At 49.2% G+C, this 22,112-nt stretch overlaps 2 protein-coding genes across 2 annotated transcripts in view; one reads left to right on the forward strand and one right to left on the reverse strand.

Annotated features, from left to right (window-relative positions):
- Positions 1 to 18,446, reverse strand: part of LOC140418434 (uncharacterized) — a 36,491-nt gene extending 18,045 nt beyond the window's left edge. The window contains exon 1 of the mRNA XM_072501904.1: positions 18,276 to 18,446. The gene's annotated coding sequence lies outside the window, so the exon portion shown is untranslated. The remainder of the gene's footprint in view (positions 1 to 18,275) is intronic.
- LOC140418433 (uncharacterized) lies at positions 1,376 to 3,063 on the forward strand. Its single transcript, XM_072501902.1, has one exon. It carries the CDS (start codon positions 1,972 to 1,974, stop codon positions 2,773 to 2,775), a length of 804 nt encoding a protein of 267 aa, XP_072358003.1. The 5' UTR covers positions 1,376 to 1,971; the 3' UTR covers positions 2,776 to 3,063.
- Positions 18,447 to 22,112: the final 3,666 nt, after the last annotated feature.

Raw genomic sequence — 22,112 nt, forward strand, 5'->3', positions numbered from 1 at the left:
GGGCTTGTGTCTGGCAGATGGCAGACAATGTTGACAAATGTGAGGTTATCCATTTTGGTAGGAATAACAGCAAAAGGGATTATTATTTAAATGATAAAATATTAAAACATGCTGCTGTGCAGAGAGACCTGGGTGTGCTAGTGCATGAGTCGCAAAAAGTTGGTTTACAGGTGCAACAGGTGATTAAGAAGGCGAACGGAATTTTGTCCTTCATTGCTAGAGGGATGGAGTTTAAGACTAGGGAGGTTATGCTGCAATTGTATAAGGTGTTAGTGAGGCCACAGCTGGAGTATTGTGTTCAGTTTTGGTCTCCTTACTTGAGAAAGGACGTACTGGCACTGGAGGGTGTGCAGAGGAGATTCACTAGGTTAATCCCAGAGCTGAAGGGGTTGGATTACGAGGAGAGGTTGAGTAGACTGGGACTGTACTCGCTGGAATTTAGAAGGATGAGGGGGGATCTTATAGAAACATATAAGATTATGAAGGGAATAGATAGGATAGATGCGGGCAGGTTGTTTCCACTGGCGGGTGAAAGCAGAACTAGGGGGCATAGCCTCAAAATAAGGGGAAGTAGATTTAGGACTGAGTTCAGGAGGAACTTCTTCACCCAAAGGGTTGTGAATCTATGGAATTCCTTGCCCAGTAAAGCAGTAGAGGCTCCTTCATTCAATGTTTTTAAGATAAAGATAGATAGTTTTTTGAAGAATAAAGGGATTAAGGGTTATGGTGTTCGGGCCGGAAAGTGGAGCTGAGTCCACAAAAGATCAGCCATGATCTCATTGAATGGTGGAGCAGGCTCGAGGGGCCAGATGGCCTACTCCTGCTTCTAGTTCTTATCATGGCCAATCCACCTAACCTGCACATCTTTGGACTGTGGGAGGAAACCGGAGCACCCAGAGGAACCCCACGCTACATACGGGGAGGATGTGCAGACTCCGCACAGACAGTGACCCAAGCCGGAATCGAACCTGGGACCCTGGAGCTGTGAATCAACAGTGCTAACCACTGTGCTGACCATTGTGACAGGGGGATAGTGTGGGAAAACGGTGCTGAGGTAGGTCAGCCAATGATCCCATTGAATGGTTCAGGCTCGATGGGCCGAATGGCCGACTGCAGCTCATATTTGTTGTGATCTCCTGGACAGGAAGCTGTGAGCTTGGATCTGTCAATCAACATGAATCCGCACCTTAAGGGGAATTGCAAGGGTGAATATTAGATACAGCAGAGTGATAATGGAGGGAGAGTATGTGGGATGGAGCTTTACAGCTTTCGTGGAATAGGAGAGGACAAATGTTCCATAGAAACGAGAATTGTCTGTTCTAAGTTTTGATCCTGTACTAACAGTGATGAATTTTGTAAATTGTTTTTACAGGATATTAGATGAGGAGGAATTACAGACAGAAATCTCAAACATTACGTCTCGATCTGACAGAGTCACTTGGAACCTGAACATCATCGGCCTTTGAATCTAGAAGGAGAAATGTTTACCCGAACTGTCAGCTAATGATTTCAAACATCAGTGTGACTGGAAAAGCACCGAGACCCACACAACACACAACCAAGTGAGAGAGTACATAGACTCCCAGAATTTGGCCCATCGAGTCTGCACCGGCCCTTGGAAAGATCACCCTGCCTAAGCCCACACCTCCACCCTATCACCATAACCCAATAACCCCACCCAACCTTTTCCGAAACTAAGGGCAATTTATCACAGCCAATCCACCTAACCTGCACGTCTTTGGACTGTGGGAGGAAACCGGAGCACCCGGAGGAAACCCACGCTGACACGGGGAGAACGTGCAGACTCCGCACAGACAGTTCCAGTGAACTTACTGTGTAAAGAACTTTAACCAGTTACACAGCCTGAATAAACATAACATTCACAGCAGGGAGAGACCATACCCATGTTGTGTCTGTGGAAGAGGCTTCAATTGATCATCCAACCTGAAGAGCCACGGGGAGACCCTAGACATGGGGAAACCGTGGAAATGTGGGGACTGTGGCAAGGCATTCCGAGCCCCATCAGAGCTGGAGACTCATCGACGCAGTCACACTGGGGAGAGGCCATTCACCTGCTCTCAGTGTGGGAAGGGATTCAGTCAATTATCCGCCCTGAAGACACACCAGCGAGTTCACACTGGGGAGAGGCCGTTCACCTGCTCTCAGTGTGGGAAGGGATTCACTCAGTCATCCGGCCTGCAGACACACCAGCGAGTTCACACTGGGGAGAGGCCATTCACCTGCTCTCAGTGTGGGAAGGGATTCCGTGATTCATCAACCCTGCAGAGACATCAGCGAATTCTCACTGGGAAGAGGCCATTCACCTGTTCTCAGTGTGGGAAGGGATTCACTCAGTCATCCGGCCTGCAGACACACCAGCGAATTCACAATGGGGAGAGGCCATTCACCTGCTCTCAGTGTGGGAAGGGATTCACTCAGTTATCCGCCCTGCAGACACACCAGCGAGTTCACACTGGGGAGAGGCCATTCACCTGCTCTCAGTGTGGGAAGGGATTCCGTGATTCATCAACCCTGCAGAGACATCAGCGAATTCACACTGGGGAGAGGCCATTCATCTGTTCTCAGTGTGGGAAAGGATTTGCTCAGTTATCTTACCTGCGGACACACCAGCGAATTCACACTGGGGAGAGGCCGTTCACCTGCTCTCAGTGTGGGAAAGGGTTCCGTGATTCATCCAACCTGCGGAGACACCAGCGAGTTCACACTGGGGAGAGACCGTCCACCTCTCAATGTGAGACGGGATTGCATGTTTAATCGCATCTGCTGTGACACTAACAATTTCACAATCGATTACAGGGGTTAGATTCTGCTGTTATTGTTTCTGCTCTACACCCAGGACTGCATTTTGTTCATTCTGACAGGTGGTCAGTGGGGATGGTCGGAGGGTTTCTTTCTGCTGGACTGACCGGTCTCACCACTTTGCCTCCAGTGGGCTGATGCTCTTTGAGCCTTGTTGCTAATCCCTGGCTTCAAATTGCACAAGGATCACAGAGTGAAAGGGGGTTTGGAAGTTTGAAGATATTTAGTTTCAATTTCTGTTTGGAACCCCCCCCCCCCCACCCCCCCAAGCCATGTTGCCATGGAGATGGGCCCTGGTGGTTACATGTTTTTTTTGTTTAATTTATCTGGGTGTTCCTCACAGAGGAAAACTATCACGGTGTGAGGGGCAATTTGTCTGGGGTGATCTGGGAAACTGATTGGTACAGATAATACCTAATATTTAAGGAATTATTACATATTTATCAGGGGGTTTGTTAGCTCAGTTGTCAGGACGACTGGTTTGTGATGCAGAGCAAGGCCAACAGTGAGGATTCAACTCCCGTACTGGCTGAGTTTATTCATGAAGGCCCCGCCTTCTCAACCAGGCCCCTCGTCTGAGGTGTGCTGACCCTCGGGTTAAATCACCTCCAGTCAGCTCTCTCTCTGTCAAAGGTGAGAGCAGCCTACGGTCCTCTGTGATTGAACAACTTTAATTTCACACATATACAACAAATATAGATTCCTTTAAGGAACAAAATTCCAACAGGAAAAGTGATGTAACCGTGGCTAACAAGAAAAGTTAAAGATTCCATGAGATCCATTAGAATTCAGCAAAGGAGGACCAAGAAACTGATGAGAGCAAACTGGCGAGAAACATAAAAAATGACTGGAAAAGCTTCAACAGGAATGTGAAAAGGAAAAGATTAGCGAAGGCCAATGTGGGTCCATTCCAGGCAGAGACAGGAGAGTTTATTTATTTTTTTGAAAATATATTCATTAAAGTTTTTTAACAAAACATAACAATTTTTCCCCTTACAAACAATAAACCCCCCCCCACCCGTAACAAAATAACACAAAATCACCCTGAGCAAGATATATACATGGTAAGATGATATATTTACATAGCTTTATACACTGGCTCTTGCCCATTCGTGCCAGTTTCCCCCACCCTCCATGTTATCTCCCGCTCATCCGTCCTCTCAAGCAGTCTCTCGTTCTCCCCCCCCCCCCCCCCCCAAGGGTTGCTGCTGCTGCTGACCGACCTTCCTCTAACACTCCGCGAAATAGTCTAGGAACGGTTGCCACCGCCTGTAGAACCCCTGCGCAGACCCCCTTAAGGCAAACTTAATCCTCTCCAACTTTATGAACCCAGCCATGTCATTTGTCCAGGCCTCCACGCTAGGGGGCTTTGCCTCCTTCCACATTAGCAAGATCCTTCGCCGGGCTACCAGGGACGCAAAGGCCAGAATGCTGGCCTCCACTACTCTAAATATTGCTAGCCCCCAGCTTGGCTTGACCCGGACTTTCACCACCTGAGATATTGCTCCCGCCACTCCTCTCCAGAACCCCTCCAGTGCCGGACATGTCCAGAACATGTGGACATGGTTCGCCGGGCTCCCTGAACATCTTACGCATCTGTCCTCTACCCCAAAGAACCTACTCAACCTCACCCCCGTCAGGTGCGCTCTGCGAAACACCTTAAATTGTATCAGGCTAAGCCTGGCACATGAGGAGGACGAATTAACCCTACCCAGGGCGTCCGCCCACAAACCTTCCTCGATCTCCTCCCCCAGCTCCTCCTCCCATTTACCCTTCAACTCTTCTGCTAGCGCTTCCCCCTCTTCTTTCATCTCCTGGTGTATTGCCGACACCTTGCCCTCCCCGACCCATACACCCGAAATCACCCTGTCTTGAACTTCTTGTGCCGGGAGCAGCGAAAATTCCCTGACCTGTCGCCTCACAAAAGCCCTCACCTGCATATATCGGAATGCATTTCCCGGGGGTAGCTCAAACTTCTCCTCCAGTGCCCCTAGGCTCGCAAATGTCCCATCAATGAACAGGTCCCCCATTCTTCTAATCCCCGCCCGGTGCCAGCCCTGGAACCCCCCGTCCATCTTCCCCGGGACAAACCGGTGGTTACTCCTAATCGGGGACCACACCGAGGCTCCCATTGCACCCCTATGCCATCTCCACTGGCCCCAGATCCTTAACGTTGCCGCCACCACCGGACTCGTGGTGTACTTCGATGGCTGGAGCGGCAGCAGTGCCGTCACCAGCGCCCCCAAGCTCGTTTCTTTGCAGGACGCCATCTCCATCCTCTTCCATGCCGCCCCCTCTCCCTCCATAACCCACTTGCGGATCATCGCCACGTTTGCTGCCCAGTAGTAGCTCCCTAGGTTTGGCAGCGCCAGCCCTCCTCGGTCCCTACTGCGCTCCAGGAACCCTCTCCTTACCCTCAGGGTCTTGTTCGCCCACACAAACCCCATAATACTCCTACCTACTCTCTTGAAAAAGCCCTTGGTAATCAAGATGGGGAGGCACTGGAACACAAACAAAAACCTCGGAAGGACCACCATTTTGACCGACTGCACTCTACCCGCCAACGAGAGCGGCAACATGTCCCATCTTTTCAAGTCCACCTCCATTTGGTCCACCAACCACGTCAGATTCAGTTTGTGTAGGGCCCCCCAGCTCCTGGCTATCTGCATCCCTAGATACCGAAAGCTCCCCTCCGCCCTCCTCAGCGGTAGGTCCCCTATCCCTCTTTCTTGGTCCCCTGCCTGTAATACAAAAAGCTGGCTCTTCCCTACATTGAGCTTATAGCCCGAGAACTCCCTAAACTCCCTCAAAGTCTGCATGACCTCCACCATCCCCTCCATTGGGTCCGCCACGTACAGCAGCAGGTCGTCCGCATATAGCGACACCCGATGCTCTTCTCCCCCGCGGACCACCCCCTTCCATTTATTGGACTCCCTCAGTGATATGGCCAAGGGTTCGATCGCCAATGCAAACAACGGGGGGACAGAGGGCACCCCTGCCTCGTTCCTCGGTACAGCCGAAAGTACTCCGACCTCCGCCGGTTCGTCACCACACTTGCCACCGGGGCGCTGTAGAGAAGCCTAACCCAGCTAATAAACCCTCCCCCGAACCCAAACCTGTGCAACACCTCCCAGAGGTACTCCCACTCTACTCGGTCAAAGGCCTTTTCCGCGTCCGTGGCTGCCACTATCTCCGCCTCTCCCTCCTCCGATGGCATCATTATCACGTTTAAGAGCCGCCGCACATTCGTATTTAGTTGCCTGCCCTTTACAAATCCCGTCTGGTCCTCATGTATCATCCCCAGCACACAGTCCTCAATCCTCGTGGCCAGCACTTTTGCCAATAGCTTAGTGTCCACATTAAGGAGCAAAATCGGCCTATACGATCCACATTGCTGTGGGTCCTTGTCTCGCTTCAGAATCATGGAAATTGTCGCCTCCGACATTGTTGGGGGCAGGGTCCCCTGCTCTCTTGCCTCGTTAAAGGTCCTCACTAATAGCGGGGCCAACAGGTTCGCATACTTTCTATAGAACTCCACCGGGAACCCGTCCGGCCCCGGGGCCTTCCCCGCCTGCATGCTCCCCAAGCCCTTACTCAGCTCCTCCAACCCGATTGGTGCCCCCAGACCAGCCACCTCTTGCTCCTCCACCCTCAGGAACCGCAGTTGGTCCAGGAATCTTACCATCCCCTCTTCCCCCCCGGGGGCTGGGATCTGTACAGCTCTTCGTAGAAGGCCTTGAATACCTTGTTTATTTCCGTTGCACTCTGGGCCATGACTCTCCCACCATCTTTGACTCCCCCTATTTCCCTCTCTGCCGCCCTCTTGCGGAGCTGGTGTGCCAGCATCCAACTGGCCTTTTCCCCACACTCGTAGGTCGCCCACTGCGCCTTCCTCCACTGTGCCTCCGCCTTCCCCGTGGTCAACAGGTCAAACTCCATCTGGAGCCGTCGTCTTTCCCCAAGTAATCTTTCCTCCGGGGCCTCTGCATATCTCCTGTCCACTCGCAAAATCTCCCCCGCTAACCTCTTCCTTTCCCTGCCCTCTGTCTTCTCTCTATGGGCCCTGATGGAGATTAGCTCTCCCCTGATCACCGCCTTCAGCGCCTCCCACACCACCCCCACTCGCACCTCCCCGTTGTCATTGGCCTCCAGGTACCTTTCAATACACCCCCTTACCTTACCACACACCACCTCATCTGCCAACAGTCCCACATCCAACCACCACAGCGGGCGCTGGTCCCTCTCCTCTCCCAGCCCCACTTCCACCCAGTGCGGGGCATGGTCCGAAACGGCTATGGCCGAATACTCCATCCCCTCCACCCTCGGGATAAGTACCCTGCCCAGCACAAAGAAGTCTATCCGGGAGTATGCCTTGTGCACGTGGGAGAAGAAAGAAAATTCTCTGGCCTGCGGTCTTGCAAACCTCCATGGGTCCACTCCCCCCATCTGGTCCATAAACCCCCTGAGCACCCTGGCCGCCGCCGGCCTCTCCCCGTCCTTGATCTGGAGCGGTCTAGTACTGGATCCAGCACTGTATTAAAGTCCCCTCCCATTATCAGTCCTCCTATCTCCAGGTCTGGAATGCGCTCCAACATGCGCTTCATAAATCCAGCATCATCCCAGTTCGGGGCGTATACATTTACCAACACCACCCACGTCCCTTGCAACCTACCACTCACGATCACGTATCTCCCTCCCTTGTCCGCTTTGATAGTCTTGGCCTCAAATGAAACATGTTTTCTCACCAGAATTGCCACCCCTCTGTTTTTCGCGTCCAGTCCCGAGTGAAATACCTGTCCTACCCATCCCCTTCTTAACCTAACCTGGTCCGCCACCTTCAGGTGTGTCTCTTGGAGCATTGCCACGTCTGCCTTCAGTCCCTTCAAGTGCGCGAACACTCGAGCCCGCTTCACCGGCCCATTCAGGCCCCTCACATTCCACGTTATCAGCCGGATTGGAGGGGCTCTCACCCCCCACCCCCCCGCCGACTAGCCATCTCCTTCTCTGGGCCAGTCCCGTGTCCGCGTCTACCTCGCCCTCCAGGCCCCCAATCGGGGGACCTCCATCCCGGCCACCTCTTCTGTATCCCATTCCCTTTCGGCCAGTGCAGCAGCAACCGTTCCCCCCCCCCCCCCCCCCGCCCAGATCCCTGTCTAGCTTTTTTGCTCCCCCCATATCACTCCCGTAAGTCTCCTGACCCCGGCTTCCCCCGCCATCCCTTTGACCCCCTCGTGTGGGAATCTCCCCATCAGTAGACGTTCCTACGTTCCCCCTCCCACCTTTCTTTCCGCGCGCAGGAGAAAAACCCCGCACTTTCCAGAGCCTGCCCCGCCCCCCCCCCGACGCAGCTTCTGTTGCGGCCTTGTCTCTCGTCCCCAGTCCATATAACATTCCCTGCGCGTGCTTGCCTCCCTATATACAACCGCCATCATACTGCAACCCTCAAATACCCCCCACCCTCACAAACCCTCAATTAGAGTCCAACTTTTCAGTTTGTATAAAGGTCCACGCCTCTTCGGGCGTTTCAAAATAGTGGTGTTGGCCGTTATATGTGACCCACAGTCGCGCTGGCTGCAACATTCCAAATTTCACTCCTTTCCGATGCAGCACCGCTTTGGCCCAGTTGAAACCCGCTCTCCGCTTAGCGACCTCCGTGCTCCAGTCCGGGTATATTCTAATCTCAGCATTGTCCCACTTGCTGCTCCGCTCCTTCTTGGCCCATTTCAGGACCCTCTCTCTGTCTGTAAACCGGTGAAATCTCACCACCATCGCCCTTGGCGGCTCATTTGCCTTGGGCTTCCTCGCCAGCACCAACAACCCCGGGGGGGGGGCCTCTGCGCCCATCAGCGCCCCGATCATTGTGCCCGCATATGCCGCGGCGTCGGCCCCCTCCACTCCTTCTGGGAGACCCAGGATCCTCAAGTTATTTCTCCTCGACCTGTTCTCCAGGTCTTCGAGTCTTCCCGCCCACGTCTTTTGTAGCGCCTCGTGCCGCTCCACTCTCACCGCCAGGCCCAAGAACCCGTCCTCATTTTCACTCACTTTGTCCTGCATCTCCTGGATCTTCACCTCATGGGCTTTCTGGGTTGCCCCAAGTCCTTCAATTATTGCCAGCATAGGCGCCACCATCTCCTTGCGCAGCTCCTCGAAGCAGCGCTTGATGAATTCTTGCATCTCTTCTTTGTCCCCAGCCGCAGCCATTTTGTTTGTTTGGGGCAGCACGGTAACATTGTTGGGGCAGCACGGTAGCATTGTGGATAGCACAATTGCTTCACAGCTCCAGGGTCCCACGTTCGATTCCGGCTTGGATCACTGTCTGTGCGGAGTCTGCACATTCTCCCCGTGTGTGCGTGTGTTTCCTCCGGGTGCTCCGGTTTCTTCCCACAGTCCAAAGATGTGCAGGTTAGGTGGATTGGCTATGATAAATTGCCCTTAGTGTCCAAAATTGCACTTAGTGTTGGGTGGGGTTACTGGGTTATGGGGATAGGGTGGAGGTGTTGACCTTGGGTAGGATGCTCTTTCCAAGAGCCGGTGCAGACTCGATGGGCCGAATGGCCTCCTTCTGCACTGTAAATTCTATGATAATGGAGTTTTACTCTTCTTCTCCCGCTGCTCCAGTGCCGTTTTTTTGGCCGTTTCGCTGCGGGTCCGGTCCTTCGCTGCGGGTCCGGTCCATACAGGTTAGTGGGGGACCTCTCTCCTCTCTTCCCCACGGGTTGGCTGTGTGAAAAGTTCCGTTGGGGCTCTTCTATCGAGCCCGAAAGTCCGTCTTCGCGGGAGCTGCTGACTCGTGCGGCTTAGCTCCGCATAGCCGCAACCGGAAGTCGACAGGAGAGTTTAGAATGGGGAGTAAGGAAATGGCAGAGAAACTAAACAATGTGTGTCTGTCTTCACAGAGGAAGATACAGAAATTGTCCCCAAAACACCAGAGAACCAAGGGACTGGCAGAGATTAGTATTGGTGAAAAAGTTGTACTGGAGAAATTAATGGGGCTGAAAGGGAATAAATCCCCAAAAGCTGATGATCTACATCCCAGAGTTGAACGAGGTGGCTGGAGAGATCTCTATTCCTCATTCTAAATTCTCCTGACTCTATCTGGAACGGACAAACATTTCCTTTTTACGTAGCCACAGAAGAGTTTACAGTCCATTTTTATGTATTTTGCCAGTTCACATTCTATTCTATTCTCCCTTTTGTTTCTCAGTGTCTTGGTTGAAGAACGGAAGTAAATCCTCAGGAATGAATCATCACTTTGGACAGGTTCTGAGACAATTAAATTCCAGGACAGAGTAACTATGATGGTGGAGTGTGATTTTAGATAGTGTAAAAGGGCAAAGTTCTAGTTTATAGTTTACTGTGTAGGTTTCCAAGTTAAAGTAGCTTCTAGTGCGTTTGTTTGTTGTATTAAAACTTATAAAACTTGAAGTCCCGTTGTGTGATCCTTTAATTTATTTACTGGGAATTTGATTTTTTTCTAAGAAGTTGCTGACCTTTATGGGGGTCCAAATCCACAAGTTTTGTCTTCCTATTTGACCCTCGGGCACCTTTCTGTCTCTATTGCTCGTGTCGGTGACAGCCAGGTGATGAAGCTGAGAGCTGACTTTCGCTGAATTTAGCTGAGAATAACGTGGCCTGTTCCCCAGTAGGGGAACTGCCATGGGCGTCGCTAATAGAGACAGGAAGGTGCTAGACGCCTGACTGAAATGAAATGAAATGAAAATCGCTTATTGTCACAGGTAGGCTTCAAATGAGGTTACTATGAAAAGCCCCTAGTCGCCACATTCCGGCATCTGTTCGGGGAGGCTGGTACGGGAATTGAACCATGCTGCTGGCCTGCCTTGGTCTGCTTTAAAAGCCAGCGATTTAGCCCTGTGCTAAACTGGAAACTGGACCTCCAACCAATCAGGTTTTGTGGGGGGAGGGGGTGGGGGGAGAATCACAGGGGCTGATGATGATGTGACCCCCAGGGTTCAGTGCCCCTGTGTCGAAAGCAGGGAGTCACGGGAACAGGGTACAGAGGAGCCGAAGGGAAACCATTAGGGACCAGAACATTGTGAACATCCTGTTACTCTGGTTGTCTTTGATCCTCAAGTAATTTTCTGTTAGTTTTTTTTTAACCATGTTCTGTTTCGTCAATAAACTTTTAACAGGAAAATATTTGAATTTGTTGGACTTTTCCTGATTAAATTTGTTCACTTTCGGGAGAGTGGGTGAGAGGGGTTGACAGGCTCTTTAACAGAAAGTGAGTCCCTCTAAGGTAATTGGCAAAGGAGCCAGAGGGGTAGAGGAGATTTGAATTTTCTTTTGATACAGTGTTTGAAAATGGGTTTAGGGAATCAATCGTGACTGACTAATTTATCAAGGTTCTCTGAGGAAGTAACAAGGAATGTCAATAAAGGGGAACCTGTAGATGTGCTTTATCTGGATTATCTGGGGCTGTTTAGCACAGGGCCAAATTGCTGGCTTTAAAAGCAGACCAAGGCATACCAGCAGCACGGTTCAATTCCCGTAACAGCCTACCCGAACAGGCGCCGGAATGTGGTGACTAGGGGCTTTTCACAGTAACTTCGTTGAAGCCTACTTGTGACAATAAGCGATTTCCATTTCCATTCCAGAAGATATTTCCCAAGGTGCCACATCAAAGGTTATTACACAAAATAAGAGCTCATGGTGTGGGGGCAACATATCAGCATGGATAGAGGATTGGTTAGCGAGCAGGAAGCAGCCAGTAGGTATAAATGGGTCATTTCTGGGTGGGTAAGATGTGACAAGTGGAATGTCACCAGGATCATAGAACATAGAACAATACAGCGCAGTACAGGCCCTTCGGCCCACGATGTTGCACCGAAACAAAAGCCATCTAACCTACACTATGCCATTATCATCCATATGTTTATCCAATAAACTTTTAAATGCCCTCAATGTTGGCGAGTTCACTACTGTAGCAGGTAGGGCATTCCACGGCCTCACTACTCTTTGCGTAAAGAACCTACCTCTGACCTCTGTCCTATATCTATTACCCCTCAGTTTAAAGTTATGTCCCCTCGTGCCAGCCATATCCATCCGCGGTAGAAGGCTCTCACTGTCCACCCTATCCAACCCCCTGATCATTTTGTATGCCTCTATTAAGTCTCCTCTTAACCTTCTTCTCTCCAACGAAAACAACCTCAAGTCCATCAGCCTTTCCTCATAAGATTTTCCCTCCATACCAGGCAACATCCTGGTAAATCTCCTCTGCACCCGCTCCAAAGCCTCCACATCCTTCCTGTAATGCGGTGACCAGAACTGTACGCAATACTCCAAATGCGGCCGTACCAGAGTTCTGTACAGCTGCAACATGACCTCCCGACTCCGGAACTCAATCCCTCCAGCAATAAAGGCCAACACTCCATAGGCCTTCTTCACAACCCTATCAACCTGGGTGGCAACTTTCAGGGATCTATGTACATGGACACCTAGATCCCTCTGCTCATCCACACTTTCAAGAACTTTACCATTAGCCAAATATTCTGCATTCCTGTTATTCCTTCCAAAGTGAATCACCTCACACTTCTCTACATTAAACTCCATTTGCCACCTCTCAGCCCAGCTCTGCAGCTTATCTATATCCCTCTGTAACCTGCTACATCCTTCCACACTATCGACAACACCACCGACTTTAGTATCGTCTGCAAATTTACTCACCCACCCTTCTGCGCCTTCCTCTAGGTCATTGACAAAAATGACAAACAGCAACGGCCCCAGAACAGATCCTTGTGGTACTCCACTTGTGACTGTACTCCATTCTGAACATTTCCCATCAACCACCACCCTCTGTCTTCTTTCAGCTAGCCAATTTCTGATCCACATCTCTAAATCACCCTCAATCCCCAGCCTCCGTATTTTCTGCAATAGCCTACCGTGGGGAACCTTATCAAACGCTTTGCTGATATCCATATACACCACATCAACTGCTCTACCCTCAGCTACCTGTTCAGTCACCTTCTCAAAGAACTCAATAAGGTTTGTGAGGCATGACCTACCCTTCACAAAGCCATGCTGACTATCCCTGATCATATTATTCCTATCTAGATGATTATAAATCTTGTCTCTTATAATCCCCTCCAAGACTTTACCCACTACAGACGTGAGGCTCACCGGTCTATAGTTGCCGGGGTTGTCTCTGCTCCCCTTTTTGAACAAAGGGACCACATTTGCTGTCCTCCAGTCCTCTGGCACTATTCCTGTAGCCAATGATGACATAAAAATCAAAGCCAAAGGTCCAGCAATCTCTTCCCTGTCCTCCCAGAGAATCCTAGGATAAATCCCATCCGGTCCCGGGGACTTATCTATTTTCAGCCTGTCCAGAATTGCCAACACCTCTTCCCTACGTACCTCAATGCCATCTATTCTATTAGCCTGGGGCTCAGCATTCTCCTCCACAACATTATCTTTTTCCTGAGTGAATACTGACGAAAAATATTCATTTAGTATCTCGCCTATCTCTTCAGACTCCACACACAATTTCCCATCCCTGTCCTTGACTGGTCCTACTCTTTCCCTAGTCATTCGCTTATTCCTGACATACCTATAGAAAGCTTTTGGGTTTTCCTTGATCCTTCCTGCCAAATACTTCTCATGTCCCCTCCTTGCTCGTCTTAGCTCTCTCTTTAGATCCTTCCTCGCTACCTTGTAACTCTCCATCGCCCCAACCGAAACTTCACACCTCATCTTCACATAGGCCTCCTTCTTCCTCTTAACAAGAGATTCCATTTCCTTGGTAAACCACGGTTCCCTCGCTCAACGCCTTCCTCCCTGCCTGACCGGTACATACTTATCAAGAACATGCAGTAGCTGATCCTTGAACAAGCCCCACTTGTCCAGTGTGCCCAACACTTGCAGCCTACTTCTCCACCTTATCCCCCCAAGTCACGTCTAATGGCATCATAATTGCCCTTCCCCCAGCTATAACTCTTCCCCTGCGGTGTATACTTATCCCTTTCCATCATTAACGTAAACGTCACCGAATTGTGGTCACTGTCCCCAAAGTGCTCTCCTCCCTCCAAATCCAACACCTGGCCTGGTTCATTACCCAAAACCAAATCCAACGTGGCCTCGCTTCTTGTTGGCCTGTCAACATATTGTTTCAGGAAACCCTCCTGCACACACTGTACAAAAAACGACCCATCTATTGTACTCGAACTATATCTTTTCCAGTCAATATTTGGAAAGTTAAAGTCTCCCATAATAACTACCCTGTTACTTTCGCTCTTATCCAGAATCATCTTCGCCATCCTTTCCTCTACATCCCTAGAACTATTAGGAGGCCTATAAAAAACTCCCAACAGGGTGACCTCTCCTGTCCTGTTTCTAACTTCAGCCCATACTACCTCGGAAGAAGAGTCCCCATCTAGCATCCTCTCCGCCACCGTAATACTGCTCTTGACTAGCAGCGCCACACCTCCCCCTCTTTTGCCTCCTTCTCTGAGCTTACTAAAACACCTAAACCCCGGAACCTGCAACATCCATTCCTGTCCCTGCTCTATCCATGTCTCCGAAATGGCCACAACATCGAAGTCCCAGGTACCAACCCATGCTGCCAGTTCCCCTACCTTGTTTCGTATACTCCTGGCATTGAAGTAGACACACTTCAAACCACCTACCTGAACACTGGCCCCCTCCTGCGACGTCAAATCTGTGCTCCTGACCTCTCTACTCTCATTCTCCCTTACCCTAAAACTACAATCCAGGTTCCCATGCCCCTGCTGCATTAGTTTAAACCCTCCCAAAGAGCACTAACAAATCTCCCCCCCAGGATATTTGTGCCCCTCAGGTTCAGATGTAGACCATCCTGTCTGTAGAGGTCCCACCTTCCCTAGAAAGAGCCCCAGTTATCCAGAAATCTGAATCCCTCCCGCCTGCACCATCCCTGTAGCCACGTGTTTAAAAGCTCTCTCTCCCTATTCCTCATCTCACTATCACGTAGCACGGGCAACAACCCAGAGATAACAACTCTGTTTGTTCTAGTTCTGAGCTTCCATCCTAGCTCCCTGAAAGCCTGCCTGACAACCTTGTCCCCTTTCCTACCTATGTCGTTAGTGCCAATGTGGACCACGACTTGGGGCTGCTCCCCCTCCCCCCTAAGGACCCGGAAAACACGATCCGAGACATCACGTACCCTTGCACCTGGGAGGCAACATACCAAACGTGAGTCTCTCACGCTCCCACAAAATCTCCTATCTGTGCCCCTGACTATAGAGTCCCCAATTACTAATGCTCTGCTCCTCTCCCCCCTTCCCTTCTGAGCAACAGGGACAGACTCCGTGCCAGAGGCCCGTACCCTATGGCTTACCCCTGGTAAGTCGTCCCCCCCACAAGTATCCAAAGCGGTATACTTGTTTCTCAGGGGAACGACCGCAGGGGATCCCTGCACTGGCTGCTTTTTCCCAGTCCCTCTTACAGTTACCCACCTATCTCCAATCTTTGGTGTAACTAATTCCCTGAAGCTGCTATCTATGACCCCCTCTGCCTCCCGATCAGTGCTAGGCTCTCAACCATTTACAATCTATATGAATGTGTTGGATGACGGGATTGAATGTCTGGCGGCTAAATTTTCTGATGCCTCAAAGACCGGTAGGAAAGTAATTTGTGAAGTGGATTTAAGGACTCTGCAAAGTACTACAAATTGGTTAAATGAGTGGGCAAAAAACTGATAAAGCTGGAGCATAACTTAAGAAAATGTCGATTGTCCACTTTGTCAGGAAGTATTAAATAAAACAATATTATTTAAATGGAGAGAGATTGCAGAACTCTGAGTTACAGAGGGATCGGGAGTGCCTGATCCCAAGTTAGTCTGCAGGTACAGCCAGTGATTAGGAAGGTCAATGGAATATTATTGTTATTGCAAAGGAAATCTAATATAAATGTAGGGATGTTTTGCTGCAGTTGTATAGAGTCAAAAGAGGTTTACAGCATGAAAACAGGCCCTTCGGCCCAACTTGTCCATGCCGCCCAGTGTTTACCACTGAGTTAGTCCCAATTGCCTGATTTGGCCCATATCCCTCTATACCCAGCATTCCCGCCTCTACTACTGCCTCTGGCAGCTCATTCCAGATACTCGCCACCCTCTGTGTGAAAAACATTTCCCCTCTGGCCCCTTTTATATCTCTCCCCTCTTACCTTAAACCTATGCCCTCTAGTTTTATACTCCCTTACATTTGGGAAAAGATGTTGACTATCTACCTCACTTATGCCCCTCATTATTTTACAGACCTCTATAAGATCACGCCTACTCTCCAGGGCAATAAGTCCTGGTTGCATCCGAGTAAATCTTTTCTGCACTCATTCTAGTTGAATTATATCCTTTCTATAATAGGACCAGAACTGTACACAGTGCTCCAAGTGTCGCCTTACTAATGTCTTGTACAACTTCAGCAAGACGTCCCAACTCCTGTATTCAATGTTCTGCCCAATGAAACCAAATATGCCGAATGCCTTCTTCACCACCCTGTCCACCTGTGACTCCACTTTCAAGGAGCTATGAACCTGTACTCCTAGATCTCTTTGTTCTATAACTCTCCCCAACTCCCTCCCATTCACTGAGTAGGTCCTGCCCCGATTCGATCGATCAACCAAAATGTCTCACCTCACATTTATCTAAATTAAACTCCCATCTGCCGTTCATTGGCCCAATTGATCAAGTTCCGTTGCAATCCTAGATAACCTTCTCTGGTCATTCTGCCACCAACCTTGGTACCATTTGCAAACTTACTAACCATGCCTCCTACATTCTCATCCAAATCATTAATATAAATAACAAATAACAGTGGACCCAGCACTGATCCCTGAGGCACACCGCTGGTCACAGGCCTCCAGTTTGAAAAAAAGTCCTCTACAACCACCCTTTGTCTTCTGTCGCCAAGCCAATTTTGTAGCCAATTGGCTACCTCACCCTGGATCCCGTGAGATTTAACCTTGTGGAACAACCTACCATGCAGTACCTTGACAAAGGCTTTGCTAAAGTCCATGTCAACATCGTCGACTGCACTGCCCTCATCTACCTTGTTGGTTCCCCCTTTAAAAAAACTCAACCAAATTTGTGAGACATCATTTTCCACTCAGAAAGCCATGTTAACTATCCCTGATCAGTCCTTGCCTCTCTAAATGCCAGTAGATCCTGTCTCTCAGAATACCTTCTCACAACTTACTCACCACGGATGCTAGGCTCACCGGTCTGTAGTTCTCAGACTTTTCCCTCTGGCCTTTGTTAAACAAAGGCACAACATTTGTTACCCTCCAATCTTCAGGCACCTCACCTGTGGCTGTCGACAATTCAAATATCTCTGCTAGGGGACCCGCAATTTCACCCCTGACCTCCCACACGTCCTGGGATACATTTCATCAGTTTCCGGGGATTTATCTATCTGGATGCGCTTTAAGCTTGATCTAACCCCATTCCCCCACTCCACTTTGTGGGTAATCTGCAATCCCAAAACCAAATTTTAACAGTCCCAGCTTGCCATACCTTCCATACTGTCTCTCCTAGCCTTTGCATCCAGGGATGGTTTGATAACCTGCCTGTGTATCTGCACCTGGCAGTGTTTGATGATCGAGAGGAACTGGAGCTTTACTCTGTATCTAACCCTGTGTTCTACCTGTCCTGGGAGTGGTTGATTGGAGAGGCAGCTTTACTCTGTATCTAACCCTGTACTGTACCTGTCCTGGAAGTGTTTGATGGGGTCAGTGTATAAGGAGATTTCTTCTGAATCTAACCCCGTGCTGCACCTGGCCTGGGAGTGTTTGATGGCGACAGTGCAGAGGAGAATATACGTTGTATCTGACCTTGTGCTATACTTGGGCAGCACGGTAGCATTGTGGATAGCACAATTGCTTCAAAGTTCCAGGGTCCCAGGTTTGATTCCGGCTTGGGACAGTCTGTGCGGAGTCTGCACATCCTCCCCATGTGTGCGTGGGTTTCCTCTGGGTGCTCCGGTTTCCTCCCACAGTCCAAAGATGTGCAGGTTAGGTGGATTGGCCATGATAAATTGCCCTTAGTGTCCAAAATTGCCCTTGTGTTGGGTGGGGTTACTGGGTTATGGGGATAGGGTGGAGGTGTTGACCTTGGGTAGGGTGCTCTTTCCAAGAGCCGGTGCAGACTCGATGGGCCGAATGGCCTCCTTCTGCACTGTAAATTCTATGATACCAATTATGGGAGTGTTTGATGGGGACAGCATCGAGGGAGATTTACTCTGTATCTAACACCATTTTGTATCAGCCTTGGGAGTGTTTCATGGGGCAATGTAGAGGGAGCTGTGCTGCAACGGATTGGAGAATGGTTCAAGCTGGCACTTGGTACTCAGATTTTCCAGTAGACACCCTTCGCTTTAAAAATAACATTTCATTCAGAGATCAGAGAAACCATCACCGGTTTTCTCCCCCCCGCACCCCCCCCCCTCCCCTCACTGCAGACAGCTCACCGTGGAAACACTGATAAAACATTCCTTCACTGCAGATAGGTCACTGTAGAAACGCTGATAAGACATTCCTTCACTGCAGACAGGTCACCTTGGGAACGCTGATAAGACATTCCTTCACTGCAGACAGGTCACCGTGGAAACGCTGATAAGACATTCCATTCCACAGAATCGACTCATTGGAAACTCTAATCGGATTGGGGAGAGGACAGAGTTTGTCTGTTATTAACCTCAACGTAAACTTAAACTAGAGTGAATAGTGGAACAGATTGAATTCTAATGTGTGATGTTTATAGCTACAGTAATGGAATGATCAGAAATAATAGAATCAACAGGCAGGGTAGTTTAGGGAAAATGAGGAAATTACTGAAGAAACGTAACTGCTGGGAACCAGAGAATGTGTCCTTGTAAACCACAGATTAGAGAAATTCCTGCTGTCTTATCCTCACTTGCTGCATGAACTGTGTTCCGTACTGGCCACCAAACCTCAGGAAAGATACATTGCACTTGGTAACAGTCCAGCACAGATTGACCATGAATAAGTGAGGCTGGTTAGCTGAGTGAATCCCTTCCCACACACGAAGAACAATAACGGTCACTCCTCAGTGTGAACAGGTCGGTGAATCTCCAGGTCTGATTAAATCTATTCCACAATCCCCAGATTTCCAAGATTTCTCCCCAGCGTGACTTCATATCGTTCGAAAGGTCAGATCATCGGCTAAAACATCATCTACATTCAGAACACGTGAACTGTTTCTCCCCACATTGAACAGGGCTCTATTGCTTCTATGGTTAAAGGCTGACGGTGTTCATGGCCATGGAGGGATTTGACAACACAAATGCAAATTTTATAATGGAGGCTTTGCTTAATCAGACCCAATGTAGGTCAGTGAGCACAGCGGTAATGGTGAACAGGACTTGGTGTGAGAAAATACACGGCCAGCAGAGTTTTGGATAAGCTCACGTTTCCATGTGGGGTGAATATGAGAGGCTGGACAGGAATGTATTCGAATCACCAAGTCTAAAGGTAACAGGGGCATGGATGAGGTTTCAGCAGCAGTTGGGGTGGGGTTGGAGACAGGTGACATTATGGAGACTGAAATATCTGGTATTAGTGGTGGTGTGGATTTGGGGTCAGAAACTCATCTTGGGGTCAGATCTGACACGGAGATTGTGCAGAGTGTGGTTCAGCCTCAGACAGTTCCCAGGGAGAGTGATGGACTCGGGAGTTAGGGAACGGAATTTCTAATGGTGACTGAAGACAATGGCTTTGGTCTTCCAAATCTTTAATTGGAGGAAATTTCTGCTCATCCAGTACCGGATGTGGGATAAGCAGTTTGATCATTTAGTAACAAGTGGAGGAATGGAGAGGGATGGGGGTGAGGTAGAGCTGGGTGTTGTCAGTGTACATGTGAAAACTAACACTTTTGGATGATGTCACCTCGTGGCAGCATTTAAACGGTCTCGCGTCAGTGTGAACTCTTTGATGGGACACCTGATCCCAAGAACTTCTTGCATTTAAAAGGTCTCTCATTGTGAATCTGCTGGTGTGTCAGCAGTTGGGATGAATGAGTGAATCCCTTCCCACACTCGGGCAGGTAAAAGGCCTTTCCCCAGTGTGAACTCGCTGGTGCATCAACAGGCTGTATGACTGAGTGAATCCACGCCCACACTCGGGGCAGGTGAAAGGCTTCTCCCCAATATGAATGCGTTGATGGGTTGCCAGGTCAGATGGGTAAATGAACGCTTTGCCGCAGTTCCCACATTTCCATGGTTTCTCCCTACTGTGACTGCGTTTGTGTAGTGACAGACCAGATGATCGGCTGAAGCTTCGTCCACACGCAAAACACGTGTACGGTTTCTCTCCACTGTGAACTGTGCTTTTTCCTTCCATGTTCAAAATCTGATGATATTCAGATTGTGATCAGTTACACGACTGTCAGATTTTGATGTGGTGCTTGGTTGCAGTTTTTCCAATTGCACATCCTTCCCTGCTAATACCCTATGAAATTGATTTAAAACAGTAAAAAGGGAGTGAGAAAGATCCCACAAAAACACAAAGGCAGGTTGTGAAATTGAGCTAAATGAATCTGGTAACTTGTGGGGCCGGCACTAGGAAAAAGTGACCACGGAAACTGTTGAACCTTTCGTGAAAAGTGAACCAGTTTGTTAATGCCCTTCAGGGAAGGGAACCTGCCACCCGGCCTGAGACTACACAAAACTTGGGCCTCTGCAAGAACACAAGAAATAGGAGCAGAAGTAGAACATTCGGCCCGTCGAACCTGCTCTGCCATTGAACACGATTGTGGTTGATCTCAGTCTTCAATTCCTCTTTCCCGTTAGCTCTCTGCGTCCATTAACTTGCTGAGAGACCAAAAATCTCACCATCTCAGCCTTCAATATATTCAATTATGGTCACAGTAACTTCATTGCAGTGTTAATGTAAGCCTACAATAATGATTATTGTTTTTATCATCCACAACCCTCTGGGCTAGAGAATTTTATGTGAGAAACAGTGTGAGAGAGAAAGAGAGTGAGTAGTGGGAGAGAGAGAGAGAATCAAAAAGATTGATGGAAAGGGAGAGAGTGAGAAAGGAGTGAGGGTAACAGGAAGCAATGGACCAACAACTGAATCACAATTTGACAAAATCTCCTGAACCCTGAACCTCCATCACCTGGATGGAGCAGGACAGCAGATGTGTGTGAACATCACCACCTGCAAGTTCCTTTCCAAGACGCACACTGTCCGATCTTGTCCAACATCCAGTGCTGGATGAGCAGAACTTTCCTCCATTTAAATATTGAGAAGACTGAATCCATTCCCTTCCTGTCCCCTCTACAAACTTCACTCCCTTGTCACCAATTCCATCCCTGTCAAATGTCTGAGGCTGAAGCTGACTGTTCACAACCATGGTGAAATATTTCACCCCTCGATGAGTTCTTGACCACAGATCCACACCATCACCAAGATTGCCGATTTCCACCTCAGGAACACAGCTCGACTCCACCTTTGTCTCTGTTCATCTGCTGCAGAAACCATCATCCATTCTTCTGTTACCTCTCAAACAAATTATTACAATACACTCGCAGCCAGACTCCAACATTAAACAACCCCCTCCAAAGCTCTGCTACCCATGTGCTTACTCACACCAGCCCCTGTGCCCACTGATCTACAAACGCTTCCTTTTAAAAGGCACAAAAAGTTTAAATTTTTCATTGTTTACTCCATGGTAATGACCATCCTGATCACTGTAATCTCCTCCACACACACCCTTTGAGATCTCTGCACTCATTTAATTCGAGCCACTTGAGCATTCCTGATTTTAATCTCTCCACCATTACTGTGTTCCCAAGGCCTCAATTTCCTCCTTAAAACTCTCCGACTCACTTTCCTCCATTAAGATTCTCCTTAAAATCTAATATCTCCTCATGTGGCTCAGTGTCAATTGTTATTTTGTAACGTTTCTCTGAAAGTCTTCAAAGTTTTATTTCGTTCAAGTCACAATATAAATTCGAATTATTGTCACTGCCCTGGACAAATATTCTGCCCCATAAATAGGAATTTGTAACTCAGAGTGAAGCAGTTTGCTGGACATTCTGTCATGAAGAAACGTTTCAAAAATGTTGCCCCCAACAATGATGGCCACTGAGCCTGCCCTCTGCTGCCCAATAAAGATGGTGGGTCCGCATGCGCACTGCTGCTGGTGATCCAAAGGATGCCGAGGGCGCATGCACACTACTGCTCGTGCGCCAAAGGATGCCAGGGCGCATGCGCACTACTGCTAGTGATCCAAAGGATGCCAAGGGCGCATACCCACTGCTGCCACGAACCCAATATTG

Source organism: Scyliorhinus torazame, chromosome 5, assembly GCF_047496885.1.
Source record: "Scyliorhinus torazame isolate Kashiwa2021f chromosome 5, sScyTor2.1, whole genome shotgun sequence".
Classification (NCBI taxonomy): Eukaryota; Metazoa; Chordata; class Chondrichthyes; order Carcharhiniformes; family Scyliorhinidae; genus Scyliorhinus; species Scyliorhinus torazame.

Excerpts from the sequence above, each read along its gene's own strand:
- LOC140418433 (XM_072501902.1), top strand. The coding sequence starts at position 1,972 with ATGGGGAAACCGTGGAAATGTGGGGACTGTGGCAAGGCATTCCGAGCC.